Here is a 15,961-nt window from a genome sequence, read left to right as displayed (position 1 = left end):
AACCTTCTTGGCTATAGAATTCCAAAAAGTCACTACACTCTGGGTGGTGAAATTCATCCTCATCTCAGTCCAGTGGAATCATCATAGCACATTGAATAGTACAGCACAGGGACAGGCCATTTGGACATCAATGTTGTGACAAACCAATGGAGCCGGCTGGATTTGAACTCAGGACCTCCCACCCCACAGTCCAGCGCTGATGCCACTACGCCACCAGCCAGGTCCTTGTATCAGTAAACAAGTAAAATCAGTTTGAGTGGAATTAAAAACCAACAAGGTGAAGAAGTCCAGGAACTGGTCTCTCTGAACATTGAGAAAAATATTTATAGAGCTTGTCAGGGTGAATGTAACTATATAAAACTCTGGTTAGGCCACACCTGGAGTATTGTTTACAATTCTGGTCGCCCCACTATAGGAAGGACGTTGGGGCTCTGGAGAGGGAGCAGAAGAGGTTTACCAGGACGCTGCCTGGTTTAGAGGGCAAGTGCTATCGTGAGAGGCTGGGTAAACTTGGGTTGTTTTCTCTGGAGTGGTGGAGGCTGAGAGGAGATCTGATAAAGGTTTATAAGATTATGAGATGCATAGATAGAGTAGACAGAGAGAATATCTGTTCCCCAGAGTCGAACGTGAGAGGGAGTAGGGTCAAGGGGAATATGAGGGGTAAGTTTTTTTACTCAGAGAGTGGTGGATGCCTGGAATACGCTGCCTGGTATGGTTGTAGAGGCAAATACATTAGAGGCTTTTAAGAGAATTTGGAGTGAGGAGGAAGGAGCAATATGGTTCCAGGTTGTAGGGATTAGTGTATGGGTGTTTCTGATTTACTTTTCAGCCAGTTTGGTATAACATTGTGGACTGAATGGCCTGTTCTGGTGCTGTACTGTTCTGTGATCTTGACACTGTGTCATATTCAGGTGAGATGAAATATTCAAAACGTTTCCATCATATAAACATGACATAGCAAAAAGTAACGATGAAGATAAATGTTAATAACCTCTCCCTTTTCATTCTCTTTTGTAATGGAATGATAGAAATCTAGTAGAGTTTGAGAGCCAAGGCTTATAGTGGTCACAGTTGGAAAGTACAGAGGTCCATCCTCGTGAGGCTACAAGGAGAAAAACAAACTGATTTCGCACAACAACTCAATAATACAAACTGGGATTATTTGGCACAGCTAACGTAATGCTTCACAGCACCAGCAATTCCTGCTGCTGTCTGTAAGGAGTTTCTACGTTGACCACATGGGTTTCCTCCCACATTCCAACGAAGTCCAGCTCAGGGTTAGTGAGTTGTGGGTGTTAGAGTGTATTCTGCAGTTAGGATCTATAGCAAATATTAATTTCACTAGCAACCATTCTTCAGTTTTGAATGTGGATTGCAGATTGAATTTAATACACAGCTCAGAACAATGGGCTTCCTGGAGCTGCAGGTTGGGCTCAATCACAAACAAAGGAACATTCCACTTGGGCCTCAGATACCTGCATATGCATGAATGCAGCCCAGAGTCATTTTGGGTGTCTGGAGTGAGGGTGCTAAGAAGGTGTTTGAAAACTGTATGTAATTGAAAGGAAGCATTGTAGACACATTGCAACTATAGAATTATTCTGCTTTACCTTTGCTCTTTAGCACAGCAACAACTCTCTGATACCTCCTCTTATTTACACCTTGATCATGACCCCACTAAGGAGCACCAGGCCACTGTCTCCTGTACCATCACCAACCTTATCAACTCTGGGGATCTCCCATCCACTGCCACCAACCTCATAGTTCCCACATCCCGCACTTCCCATTTCTACCTCCTACCCAAGATCCACAAACCTGCCCATCCAGGTAGACCCTTTGTCTCAGCTTGCTCCTGCCCCACCAAACTCATTTCGGCATACCTTGACACTGTTTTATCCCCCGTTGTTCAATCCCTTCCCACCTACGTTTGTGACACTTCTCATACTTTGAATTTTTTCAATGATTTTAAGTTCCCTGGCCCCCATCGCCTTATTTTCATCACGGACGTCCAGTCCCTATATACCTCCATCCCCCATCAGGAAGGTCTCAAAGCTCCCTGCTTCTTTTTGGATTCCAGACCTAACCAATTCCCCTCTACCACCACTCTCCTCTGTCTAGCAGAATTAGTTCTTACTCTCGATAATTTTTCCTTTGGCTCCTCCCACTTCCTCCAAACCAAAGGTGTAGCCATGGGCACTCGCATGGGTCCCAGTTATGCCTGCCTTTTTGTTGGCTTTGTGGAACAGTCCATGTTCCAAGCCTACACGGGTATCCGTCCCCCTCTTTTCCATCGCTACATTGACAACTGCATTAGCGCTGCCTCCTGCACGCATGCTGAGCTCGTTGACTTCATTAACTTTGCCTCCAACTTTCACCCTGCCCTCAAATTTACCTAGTCCATTTCTAACACCTCCCTCCCCTTTCTTGATCTTTCTGTCTCCATCTCTGGAGACGGCTTATCTACTGATATCTACTATAAGCCTACAGACTCTCACAGCTACCTGGACTATTCCTCTTCCCACCCTGTCTCTTGCAAAAATGCCATCCCCTTCTCACAATTCCCCTGCCTCTGCTGCATCTGCTCTCAGGATGAGGCTTTTCCTTCCAGGATGAAGGAGATGTCTTCCTTTTTTAAACAAAGGGGCTTCCCTCCTTCCACCATCAACTCTGCTCTCAAGCGTATCTCTCCCATTTCCTGCACATCTGCCCTCTCCCCATCCGCCCACCACCCCACTCGGGATAGGGTTCCCCTTGTCCTCACCTATCCCCACCAGCCTCCGGGTCCACCATATAATTCTCCGTAACTTCCGCCACCTCCAACAGGATCCCACTACCAAGCACATCTTTCCCTCCCCCTCTCTTTCTGCTTTGCTCAGGGATCACTCCCTATGCGACTCCCTTGTCCATTCGTACCCCCCCCCCCCATCCCTTCCCACTGACCTCCCTGGCACTTATCCTTGTAAGCAGAACAAGTGCTACACCTGCCCTTACACATCCTCCCTTTCCACCAATCAGGGCCCCAGACAGTCCTTCCAGGTGAGGCGACACTTCACCTGTGAGTCGGTTGGTGTGGTATACTGTGTCCGGTGCTCCCAGTGTGGCCTCTTATATATTGGTGAGACCCGACGCAGACTGGGAGATCGTTTCGCTGAATACCTATGCTCTGTCCGCCAGAGAAAGCAGGATCTCCCAGTGGCCACACATTTTAATTCCACATCCCATTCCCATTATAATATGTTTATCCATGGCCTCCTCTACTGTCAAGGTGAAGCCACACTCAGGTTGGAGGAACAACACCTTATATACCGGCTGGGTAGCCTCCAATCTGATGGCATGAACACTGACTTCTCTAACTTCTGTTAATGCTCCTCCTCCCCTTCATACTCCATCCCTGATATATTTAGTTTTTATCCCTTCCTTTTTTTCCCTCTCTTTCTGCCCATCAGTCTGCCTGTTCTTCATCTCCCTCTGGTGCTCCCCTCCCCCTTTCTTTCTCCTGAGGCCTCCCGTCCCATGATCCTTTCCCTTCTCCAGCTCTGTATCCCTTTTGCCAATCCCCTTTCTGGCTCTCAGCTTCACCCCACCCCCTCCGGTCTTCTCCTATCATTTTGCATTTTCCCCTCCCCCGCTACTTTCAAATCTCTTTCCTTTCAGTTAGTCCTGACGAAGGGTCTCGGCCCAAAACGTCGACAGTGCTTCTCCTTATAGATGCTGCCTGGCCTGCTGTGTTCCACCAGCAGTTTGTGTGTGTGGCTTGAATTTCCAGCATCTGCAGATTTCCTCGTGTTTGCATAGGAACAGTTTATTAGAAATCCATGCCACGGCACTTACAAGTGATATAATTAAGGTGAAACTTACTTCATATTTGAGCATTTAATATTGCTTCATTTTGGTGGGTTGTATGGGATATCCAGGGATGGATAGCACCTCTGGTGAAGGGGTTGATCCTGTCCAATCTGGGGCAGCTCAGTCACTTGTGGTCCCCAACACACACTTTGCTCTCACCTGTGGCTCCATGTTGCTATTTGCATGCGACAGCGGCTGCACCTGGTACTCCGCGCTTCAACAGACGGGCTAAAGTAGGAGAGGGTAGCCGGTGAGACTCATACCCCGATGGAATAGGGATGTGCCTGTCCGCGCATGTGAAACCAGCTCAAGCAGACTGGGTGGATGAGATCTACAGTGAGATTCAACAGCCAGGAAGGCCGTTCTGCAACGGTCTGTGCAGAGCAAAAGGCATGACAAGGCACAGAAGGCATCATTATCGTCCACTGCAACCAAGGAAGACCCCAGTTTATGACGATTGTTTGTACCACTGGACCCCGACTTCCAAAGTCGAGAGAGTGCAACTACCCCAGTGCAACAGCTTTTCCACTCTCATACAGATCTCCTCCTGTTGGACAACCACCACTAAGCACTAACCCAGAAGCTAGTAGTGAGTATGAGAAAGGGGTGGCTGTGGTAAAATGTATCAATGTCACTGTGCCTGAAGGATGATACCTTCTGCGTTTTGGATATGGATATAGAAATGGATTTGGACAATGGACTTCTTTCAGTCTTATAGATTTTTATGCTCTGTGTTTCTGCCTATTCTTTCTCGTTTTTTATGTGCAAGCAAAGGGATATAGGGGTTGATGTTCTTGTTGTGTTTTTGGTAATTTTTTCATGTGGGGAGAGGGGTATTTGGGGTCCAATGTACTTGTGACATTTTGTACAGGGAAGAGGGCTTTGGGGTTGATGATTGCATACCCATTCTTGTTGTGCAGGGAAAGGGGGGCATCACTTTTTCTCTTGTAATGACATCCATGATCCCTAACCTCGAACACTCATCTTTGTCCACCATCCTCAACAACTCCTCTCGGGCCCCCACCTCAAACCACTCTTCAATGTTCCCCAACCCCGTCCACTCTTCTCTGTAACTCATCCCCAACCACTCCTCTCTGTCCCGCATTCTCAACCACTCCTTTCTGTCCCTAACCCTCCTCTCTGTCCCCAACCCCAAACACACCCCTCTAATCCCAACCGGAATAACTCCTCTCTGTTCCCAACCCCAACCACTCCTCTGTCCCCAACTACTCCTCTCTGTCTCCAAACCAACAACTCCTCTCTGTTCCCAACCACTCCTCTCTGTCCCCCAAACCTAACACTCCTCTCCATTCCCCCAACCCTAACCCCTCCTCTCTTTCCTACTCTCCCAAGCACTTCTCTCTGTACCCCAAACCCAACCTCTTCCCTCTGTCCCCACCCCAAGCTGTCCTCTCTATCCCTCAACCCCAATCAGCCCACTCTGTCCAAGAACCCTAACCCCAACCACTCCTCTCTCTCCGCCCAATTCCACCACTTCTCTCTATACCCCAAACCCAACCCATCCTCTCTTTCCGCAGCACCATCCAAATTCTTTCTGTCCACCAACCCATTCTCTCTGTCACTAACCCAACCCATTCTCTATGCCCTGCAACTTCAAACACTCAACTGTCCCAACTGTCTCAAATATCCACCATTTCTCTCCAACTAACCTCAACCACTCCTATCTGTCCCTCAATCCCAATCCTTCCACTCTTGCCACCAATACCAGCCATTTGTCTATGTATCCCAAACCCAACAACTTCTCTCTGTCCACAACCCATTCTCTCTGTCCCAAACCCCTTCTCTCTGTCCCACTACCACAACCCCTTCTCTCTGTCACACAACCCCAACCACTCCTTTCTATCCACAAACCACTTCTCCCTGCCCCACAACCCCAACCACTCCTTTCTGACCCACATATCCAACTATTCCTCTCCGTCCTCAAACCCCAAACCTGCCTGTCTTCCAATCATGAACCACTCCTCTCTATCCTCCAAGTCTAACCACTTCTCTATGTCCCCAATCCCAACTCCTCCACTCTGACGCAACCCCAAACGCTCTCCTCTGTCCCTCAACGCCAACCATTCTTCTCTGTATCCAAACCCAACCATCTCTTTCCCATTCCCCATCCACTCCTCTCTGTCCTCCAACCACAACCACATCTCACCATCCCCAGGACCTTACCTCTGTACCCTACCCCAACCCCTCCTCTCTCTGTCCCCAACCCCAACCACCCATCTTTGTCCTCCAACCTCAACTATTCCTCTCACACCCCCAGTCCCCAACACTACTCTCTGTCCTCTAACCTCAACCACTCCTCTCTGTTCCTCAACCCCATCCTCTCTGTCACCCAACCCAACAACTCCTCTTTGCCCACAACCCCATCCACTCCTCTCTGTCCTCCAACCACAACTACTTCCCACTGTCCCCAGCCCCAACCATTCCTCTATCCCCTAACCCCTTCTTTCTGTCCCTGACCCCTTCTCTCTCACCTCAACTCCTTCTCTCTGTCCCTTTACCCCCAACCCCTTTTCTCTGTCGCCCAAGCACAACCACTCCTCTCTGTCACCAACCCCAGCTACTCCTCTCTCTCCCCCAATCCCCACCACCTCTTTTCCCCCAACCCTAACCATTCCACTCTATCCCCCATAACTGGTTATGCTTCTCTTTTTGGAACATTCAAAGCACATTTGTTAGCAAAGAATGTATGAGCTATACACCTTGAAATTTGTCTCCTTCCAGACAGCCACAAAGCAAGAAACACAAATAATTCAATATATAAAAAACACTGTACTGTAAGAGAAAGGAATAAACATTTGTGGGAGAGCAAGCTAACTCAACTCGACCCTTGCGCTTCCATTCCATCTGGGCCATTGTATAAATTGTCCAAGCACCGAGCAGTTCCACGTTCTAGGATCTGAAACCTGACGTCCCAATACACTTGGGTCACCCAGCCTGAAGACATTCTCAATCTCACCACACCAGCTCTGCCCTTGGAGCAATCTAATCTTGCAACTGGGTTGAGTGGAAGGGCTTTGAAACTCTTCCACACCGACTCCTCTTCAAATCATTAACTCCATCTCTGGCCGCGATTCTGGTTGTTTCATTGAATAGATGCCAGTTTGATAGGATGTTTAATCTGTGTTCTGGGTAACTGGAGAAAATGTCATGAGCAAGTTTAAGGCCAGTTTAATAATTGCCCAGACTGTGACTCCTGCTCTATGCTGCTGCCACAAAACAACAAATTTCACAATGTATGTCTGTGACATTAAGCCCAATTCTGATCCTGTTAGAATCGTTAATGGGAATGGAGATTGTATCAAGGGTTTAGTGGGGTGACAGTTTTGTTTTGTAAAGTGATCCAACTCCACTGAATGAATTGGAGCTGAGTTCCTCAACACAGATACTGGGATTATTCAATTATCCATAGCATCCTAGAGTTATAGAAACATAGAGAACCTACAGCACAATACAGGCCCTTCAGCCCACAAAGTTGTGTTGAACATGTCCCTACCTTAGAAATTATGAGGGTTACCATAGCCCTCTCCTTGGAGCGACGGAGGATGAGAGGTGACCTGATAGAGGTGTATAAGAAGATGAGGGGCATTGATCGTGTGGATAGTCAGAGGTTTTTCCCCAGGGCTGAAATGGTTGCCACAAGAGGACACAGGTTTAAGGTGCTGGGAAGTAGGTAAAGAGGAGATGTCAGGGGTAAGTTTTTTATACAGAGGAAGGTGAGCTTTTCTAAGCTCCATGTACCTATCCAAAAGTCTCTTAAAAGATCCTATCGTATCCGCCTCCACCGACAGCCCATTCCATGCACTCACCTTCCTCTGTATAAAAAACTTACCCCTGACATCTCCTCTTTACCTACTTCCCAGCACCTTAAACCTGTGTCCTCTTGTGTTAGCCATTTCAGCCCTGGGGAAAAACCTCTGACTATCCGCACGATCAATGCCTCTCATCATCTTATACACCTCTATCAGGTCACCTCTCATCCTCTGTCACTCCAAGGAGAAAAGGCAGAGTTCACTCAACCTGTTTTCATAAGGCATGCTCCCCAATCCAGGCAACATCCTTGTAAATCTCCTCTGCACACTTTCTATAGAATCCACATCCTTCCTGTAGTGAGGCAACCAGAACTGAGCAGAGTACTCCGAGTGGGGTCTGATCAGGGTCCTATATAGCTGCAACATTACCTTTCGGCTCCTAAATTCAATTCCACAATTGATGAAGGCCAATACACCGTATGCCTTCTTAACCACAGAGTTAATCTACGCAGATGCTTTGAGCATCCTGTGGACTCGGACCCCAAGAGCCCTCTGATCCTCCACACTGCCAAGAGTCTTACCATTAATACTATATTCTGCCATCATATTTGACCTACCAAAATGAACTACTTCACACTTATCTGGGTTGAACTCCATCTGCCACTTCTCAGCCCAGTTTTGCATCCTATCAATGTCCCGCTGTAACTTCTGACAGCCCTCCACACTATCCACAACACCCCCAACTTTTGTGTCATCAGCAAACTTACTAACCTATCCCTCCACTTCCTCATTCAAGTCATTTATAAAATTCATGAAGACTAAGGGTCCCAGAACAGATCCCTGAGGCACCACACTGGTGACCGACCTCCATGCAGAATATGACCCATCTACAACCACTCTTTGCCTTCAGTGGACAAGCCAGTTCTGGATCCACAAAGCAATGTTCCCTTGGATCCCATTCCCCCTTACATTCTCAATAAGCCTTATCAAATGCCTTGCTGAAATCCATATACACTACATCCATTGCTCTTCCTTCATCAATGTGTTCAATCACATCATCAAAAAATTTAAATCAGGCTCGTACGGCATGAACCGCCCTTGACAAAGCCATGCTGACTATTCCTAATCATATTATACCTCTCCAAATGTTCATAAATCCTATATAGATTAGAAACACAAAATTTCTGCGATGACTCCGCAAGTTGCCTAGCTAAGGAAGAGAAAATGAAATGATAATGTATGCAGCCTGTTTGATGGCTCTGGCCTGTACTCATTGGTGTATAGAGTAATGTTTCCGTGTGTGGCCCCGAGGAGGCACTGCAGGGGTCTTGGTGATGGAGAGGCTCTGTACTGGCAGGAGGAGGCTTACACACTCGGCTCCTCTTCTCACCCTCTGTCAGCAGAGAGTAGCAAGCAGAGAGCACCATGCGATGTGCAGCATGTAGTAACTACAAGCACTCCTACACTACTGCACTAGATGCTTCACACACACCCTGTGAGCAAATGCTCCCACATATCAGTGGTTTGCTCACTTCACACACCTGTGAAGGGTACTCGTGTATGCGCACCCTCTACCATCATAGGCACCAGTCTTCTTAGCATCCAGGACATCTTCAAGGAGCAATGCCTCAAAAAGGAGGCATCCATCATCAAGAACCTCTGCCTCCCAGGACTGGCCCTCTTCTCATTGCTACCATCAGGGAGGAGGTACAGAAGCCTGAAGACACACACTCAACGATTCAGGAACAACTGCTTCCTCTCTGCCATCTAATTTCTGAATAGACACTGAACCCTTGAACACTACCTCACTACTTTACATTTCTATTTTTGTGCTGCTTATTTAATGTTTTTAGCATATATGTATAGACTTTTCACTGTAATTTACAGTTTTCATTATGTATTGAAATGTACGGCTGCCGCATACAACAAATTTCATGATATTAAACCTGATTCTGATTCTGTTTGCTTTATGAAACAGATAGGATAGGATGTTTAATCTGTGTTCTGGGTAACTGGAGAAAATGTCATGAGCAAGTTTAAGGTCACTTTAATCATTGCCCGCACTGTGACTCCTGCCACAAAACAATAAATTTCACACTGTATTTTTCTGACATTAAACCCGATTCTAATCCTGAAAGAGTTGTTAATGGGAATGGAGATTGAATCAGGGTGGTGACAGTTTTGTTTTATACAGTGATCCAACTCCACTGAATGAATTTTAGCTGATTTCCTCATTCTAGGTCCTGGGATTATTGGATTATCCAGAATATCCTAGAGTTATATAGATTAGAAGCTCAAAATGTCAGTGATGACTCAGCAAGTTGCCTACTTAAGGAAGAGAAAATGAAATGATAATGCATGCGGCCTGTTTGATGGCTCTGGCCTGTACACATTGGTGTATAGAAGAACGAGAGAGCATCTAATTGAAACCTGTCACCACGTTTGGATATGGCCCAAGTGTGGGTCAAGAGACACTGAAGTGGGTCGATAGTTCACAGACTTCAATGCAAACAGACTTAGATAGAAAAGGAAACAATAAATGCTAGGCCAAACAAGAGTGTTAACTAAAACTCTCAAATGGGAAACAAAGCCAACGCTACGGCTTAAAGGAATCACTAAATATAAAGGAATACTGCCAGTCTTCAGAGTCAGTCAACTCGACAGTCCAATTTCTCAGGCAAGATCGAATGCAACAGACAGCGAAACATTGCTGTGCTTTTCTCAAGTCTCAACGACCACTGTGAAGAAAAGAATGGAGTTAAATACCACCACAATAAATTAATTATTAGCTGACATGTGCATATTCATGAGGGTTATTGCCATATCTGCTGTGCTGCCAAATCTGTAGTTATGACAGAAACCTATTGAATATTGAAAGGCCAAGATAGAATAGATTAGAAGAGGAAGAAGGACCAGAGGGCACAGATTCTGTACACAAGGACAGACACTAGGAGGCATTATTCTTCAGCTGGAGGGTGGTGAATCTGTGGAATTCATTGCCACAGAAACCTGAGGAGGGCAAGTCATTGGGAATATTTAAAGCAGGGGGTGATATGTTCTTGATTAGTAAGGGTGTCAAAGGTTATGGTGAGACAGCAAGAGAATGGAGTTGGAAAGTACGATAAATCAGCCATGATGGAGTGGCAGACCAGACTCGATGGGCTGAATGGCCTGATCCTATTCCTATATGTTATGATCTAATTGAAATCTACCATGTAATGAAAGGCCTAGATAGAGTGGACATGGAGAAGATATTACCAATAGTGGCAGAGTTTGATAATGTTGCCTTATCGAGCCAGTTTGATAGAATGTTTAATCTGTGTTTTGGGTAACTGGAGGAAATGTCATCAACATATTCAAGATCAGTTTAATAATTGCCCACACTGTGCCTTCTGCTCTGTACTGCTGACACGAAACAACAAATTTCACGGTGTTTGTCAGTGACATTAAACTCGATACTGATTCTGTTAGAATTGTTAATGAGATTGGAGATTGTATCAAGGCTTCAGTGCAGTGACAACTTTGGTTTTGTAAAATGATCCAATTCCACTGAATGAATTGGAGCAGGTTTCCTCATTCTAGATCCTGGGACTATTCTATTATCCATAGCAACCTAGAGTTATATAGATAAGAACCCCAATTCTCCATTCTGACTCAGCAAGTTGCCTACCTGAGGAACCAGAAATGAAAAGGTTAACATATGAGTGGTGTTTGATGGCTCTGGGTCTGAACACACTGGAATTTATCAGAATGAAGGGAGATCTCATTGGAACCTCCCCACCATGGAGGACATCTTAAATAGCCGATGCCACAAAAAGGCACATCCTTTAGTAAGTACCCTAACCATCCAGACATGCTCGCTCTCTCTCTCTCTCTCTCTCTCTCTCTCTCTCTCACTCTCTCTCTCTCTCTCTCTCTCTCTCTCTCACTCTCTCTCTCTCTCTCTCTCTCACTCTCCCTCTCTCAATATTTTCATCAGGGGAGAGGTACAGGAGCCTGAAGACATACATTCACCATTTTATGAACATCTTCTTCCCCCTGCCATCAGATTTCTGTAGGACCCATGAATCTATGATCATTACTCTCTTTTTCAAATATTCAAAACACATTTATTATGAAAGAATGTATAAGTTATACAACTTGAAGTTAGTCTGTTTACAGGCAGCCACAAGGCAAGAAACCGAAAGAACCCAATTAAAAAAAGACCAAAAACCAACACGAGGAGAAATTGAGAAAAAAAACACACACATCGTGCAAACAATAGAAGCAAGCCAACAGCATCCCGAACCAGACTGAGTCCCAGATCCACTCGCAGAGCGGCCGGAGTGGGCCCAAAGCCAAGCCTTGATCCCCAGTTCATCACAACAGCAGGGCAGAAATGCACTGCCGCTGGATCAGTTCACAGCCTCGGTGCCACAGAGAGAGAAAAATCAACCCGACCCTCCGGCTTCCAGTCCATCTGGGCCGATATATAAATTGTCCAAGCACCACGTTCCAGGTCCGGAATTCAGGCACACTAACACGCCTGGGCCGCTCAGCCTGAAGACGTTCTCGATCTCACCAAATCAGTTCTGCTGTTGGTGCAATCCAACCTTGCACCAGGTCAGGTGGACAGGCATCAAAACTCTCGCACATCAACTGCTTCCGAAATCGCTCACTCCATCTCTGGCAGTGATACAAACACTGTCTCCGTCTGTGGCTCAAACACGTTGCATCTCGTAAAGTTCCAGCACGGTTCTTCCTCAAACCATCCTCGCCTCCTTCTGCCTCCTCACTGTCTGTGGTGATAGTTCATCACAACTTGCTTCAGAAAAGTTATAAAAGTAATGTTTTTAATCCAATCTCTCGGCTTGTGATTTACCAGTCATCTTTCATACATCTTCGGTAATGCCAGCATTTTGCATTATTTTTAAAATTCTTATATAATTCTTATTGTAATAAAGTAATTTTTAATGCATTGCTCTATACTGCGGCCACAAAACAACAAATTTCAGGACATATGTCAGTGATTCTGACTGATTCAGATTATGGATTCATGTTGACAATTTTCTGATAGCACAACAGCAGGACTTTGTCCAAGTCATCTTAAGGGGGTCTTGGATCACCAGGACAAAACCAATATTTATGTCAGGCTGCTGTATATTGACTACAGTTTTGCAGTTAGCACAATCATTCCTACAGTTCTGATCAAAAAGCTCCAAACCCTGGTGCTCTGTACCCGCCTCTGCAACTGGATCGTCAACTACATGAGCAGATTGGAAATAATATCCCCACCTCACTGACACCCTTCAGGGGTGTGTGATTGGCCAACTGCTCCACTCTGTCCAGACCATCTAAAAACTTGCTGACAACACAACTATCGTTGGAAGAATTTCAAATGGTGACGAGGAGGTGTACGGGAGTGAGACAGATCAGCTCGTCAAGTGGTGTTGCAGTAACAACTTTGCCCTCAACATCAACAAGAACAAAGACTTGATTTTGGACTTCAGAAGGGGTAAGACGAGGTAACACACACCAGTCCTCATAGAGGGCTCAATGTGGAAAGAGGGAGCAATTTCAAGTTCATGGGATCAATATCTCTGAAGATCTATCCAGGGCCCAACATATCGATGCAGTTTCAAAGTAGGCATGACTGTAGCTATATTTCTTTAGGAATTCAAGGTGATTTGACATCTCACCAAAAACACACGCAGATTTCTACAGATATACAACATACAGCATTCTAACTAGCAGCATCACCGTCTGGTATGGGGGGGGGGGTGGGTGCACTACAAAGGATCAGAAAAAGCTGCAGAGAGCTGTAAACTCAGTCAGCTTCATCATAGGCACCAGTCTCCATAGCATCCAGTACATCTTCAAGGAGCAGTGACTCAAAAAGGCAGCATCCATCGTTAATGACGCCCATCACCAGGATATGCCCTCTTCTCATTGCTGCCATCAGGGAGGAGGTACAGGAGCCTGAAGCCACAAACTCAAATTCTACCCTTCTGGCATCCGATTTCTGAATGGACATTGAAGCTATAAACACTATCTCACAATTTTTTATTTCTATTTTTGAGCTACTTATTTAATTGAACTTCTGTTATATATGTATAGACTTCTTACAGTAATTTACAGTTTTTATTATGTATCACAACATTTGCCTGTTTGATCGAATATTTAATCTGTGTTCTGGGTAACTGGAGGAAATGTCATTGAGCAAGTTTAAAGCCATTTTAATAATTGCCCACATTGTGACTCCTGCTCTGTGCTGCTGTCACAAAACAATACATTTCACAATGTATTATTTTGTGACATTAAAACCAATTCTGATCCTGTCTGATTCGTTAATGAGAATGGAGATTGTATCAAGGGTTTAGTGCGGTGACAGTTTTGTTTTGTAAAGTGATCCCAGTGCCCCAATATGTTTGGGCCACTCAAACTCAAGACATTCTCGATATCACCAAAATGGCTTGGCGCTTGGGACAATCCAACCTGATATAGGAACTGTTCTATCCTCAATCGCAGGACACTGCAGAGAGTGGTGCAGACAGCCCACCGCATCTGCAGATGTGAACTTTCTTCTATTCAGAGTATTTACAGCAGTGGGTGTGTAAAAAGGGCCCAGAGGATCATCAGGGATTAAACCACCCCAACCACAAATTGTTTCAGCTGCTACTGTCCGGCAAACAGTAACAAAGTATTAAAGACAGGACCAACTGGCTCTGGCACAGCTTCACATCAGATTAATCAATACACACTGATCTGATTGCATATCTGACTGTATATTGATATGATGGTATATCCACCCACATTTCCCCTCTTTTTTGCTTGTAATAATGTTGGCACATGGCCAAGTGGTTAAGGTGTTGGTCTAGTGATCTGAATGTCACTAGTTCGAGCCTAACCTAAGACAGCATGTTGTGTCCTTGAGCAAGGCACTTAACAACACATTGCTCTGCGATGACACCGGTGCCAAGCTGTATCAGCCCTTGGACAACGTCAGTGACATGGAGAGGGGTCCTTGCAGTATGGGCAACTGCTGGCCTCCCATACAACCCAGCCCAGGCCTGCACCCTGGAAACTTTCCAAAGCGCAAATCCATGGTCTCTCGAGACTAACAGATGCCTGTAATAATAATATAATATAAAAGTGACAAAGATGCAACATAAATACTTTTACTCCCCTGGATGTAAGAAATAAAACAAATACAAACACAGACGTTGCACCTGGGGTAGATGGAAGGGCATCTTAACTCTTCCACATCGACTGCTCTCCAACTTGCTAATTCCATCTCCGGCAGCAATACAAACTCCGTCTCTGTGGCTCAAACACGTTGACATTCTCAAACACCTCACAATGCCCCAGCACGGCTCGTTCCTCAAGCCAGCCTCGCCTCCAGCTGCTTCCTCACTGTCTGTGGCAATAGTTTATCACAATCCATTTCAGAAAAGTTGTTATAAGTAATGTCTTTAGTCAATAACTTGCCTTATGATTCAGGAACAGCTTCTTACCCTTTGCTATCAGATTTCTGAATGGACATTGAACCCATGAACACCACTTCCCTACTTTATATTTCTATTTTTGCACTACTTATTTAATTTAACTTTTTGGTATATATGTATAGACTTCTTACTGAAATTTAGTTTTTATTATGCATTGCAATGTACTGCTGCCACATAACAACAAATTTCATTACCTATGCTGGTGATATTAAACTTGATTCTGATTCTGTTTGCTTCATCGAACAGATGCCAGCTTGATAGGATGTTTAATCTGTGTTCTAGGAAACTGGAGAAAATGTCATGAGCAAGTTTAAGGTCAGTTTAATAATTACCCGCACTGTGACTCCTGCTCTGTACTGGTACCACGAAACAACAAATTTCACAACATACATCTGTGACATTAAACCCAATTCTGATTCTGTTAGAATGGAGATTGAATCAGGGGTTTAGTGTGGTGACAGTTTTGTTTTGTACAGAGATCGATCCAACTCCACTGAATGAATTTTAGCTGATTTCCTTATTCTAGATCCTGGGATTATTGGATACCCAGAGTAACCTAGTGTAATATAGATCGGAAGCCCAAAATGTCAGTGATGACTCAGCAAGTTGCCAACTTGATGAATTGGGAATGAAAGGGTTAATGTAAGAGGAGTGTTTGATGGCTCTGGGTCTGTACTCACTGGAGTTTAGAAGAATGAGGGTGCATCTAATTGAAACCTATCGAATATTGAAAGTCCTAGATAGAGTAGACTTCATAGAAAATATTCACTCACCCACCCCTTGAAAGTTTTCATGTTGTATTGTTGTGTCAAAGTGAAAACATATCTCTACAAAGTGATCTGAATTAATTACAAATACAAA

The 15,961-nt window shown here is 45.1% G+C and overlaps 1 protein-coding gene across 2 annotated transcripts in view; it reads right to left on the bottom strand.

Moving 5' to 3' along the window:
• The window catches only part of LOC140737364 (alpha-ketoglutarate-dependent dioxygenase alkB homolog 6-like), a 29,257-nt gene extending 14,228 nt beyond the window's left edge, over positions 1–15,029 (bottom strand). For both annotated transcript variants that reach the window (XR_012101118.1, XM_073063824.1), the window contains exons 1-2: positions 14,825–15,029; positions 992–1,102 (exon numbers count right to left, since the gene is read on the bottom strand). Coding sequence is in view for 1 of the 2 variants with exons in the window: in XM_073063824.1 (XP_072919925.1) it covers positions 992–1,102; positions 14,825–14,938 (225 nt within the window). In the remaining variant the exon portion in view is untranslated. The remainder of the gene's footprint in view (positions 1–991; positions 1,103–14,824) is intronic.
• Between the last annotated feature and the right edge of the window lie 932 nt (positions 15,030–15,961).

This window comes from Hemitrygon akajei, chromosome 12 (genome assembly GCF_048418815.1).
Source record: "Hemitrygon akajei chromosome 12, sHemAka1.3, whole genome shotgun sequence".
NCBI lineage: Eukaryota > Metazoa > Chordata > Chondrichthyes > Myliobatiformes > Dasyatidae > Hemitrygon > Hemitrygon akajei.
Note: the sequence above shows the minus strand (reverse complement) of the source record. Positions and strands in the feature narration are given on the sequence as shown.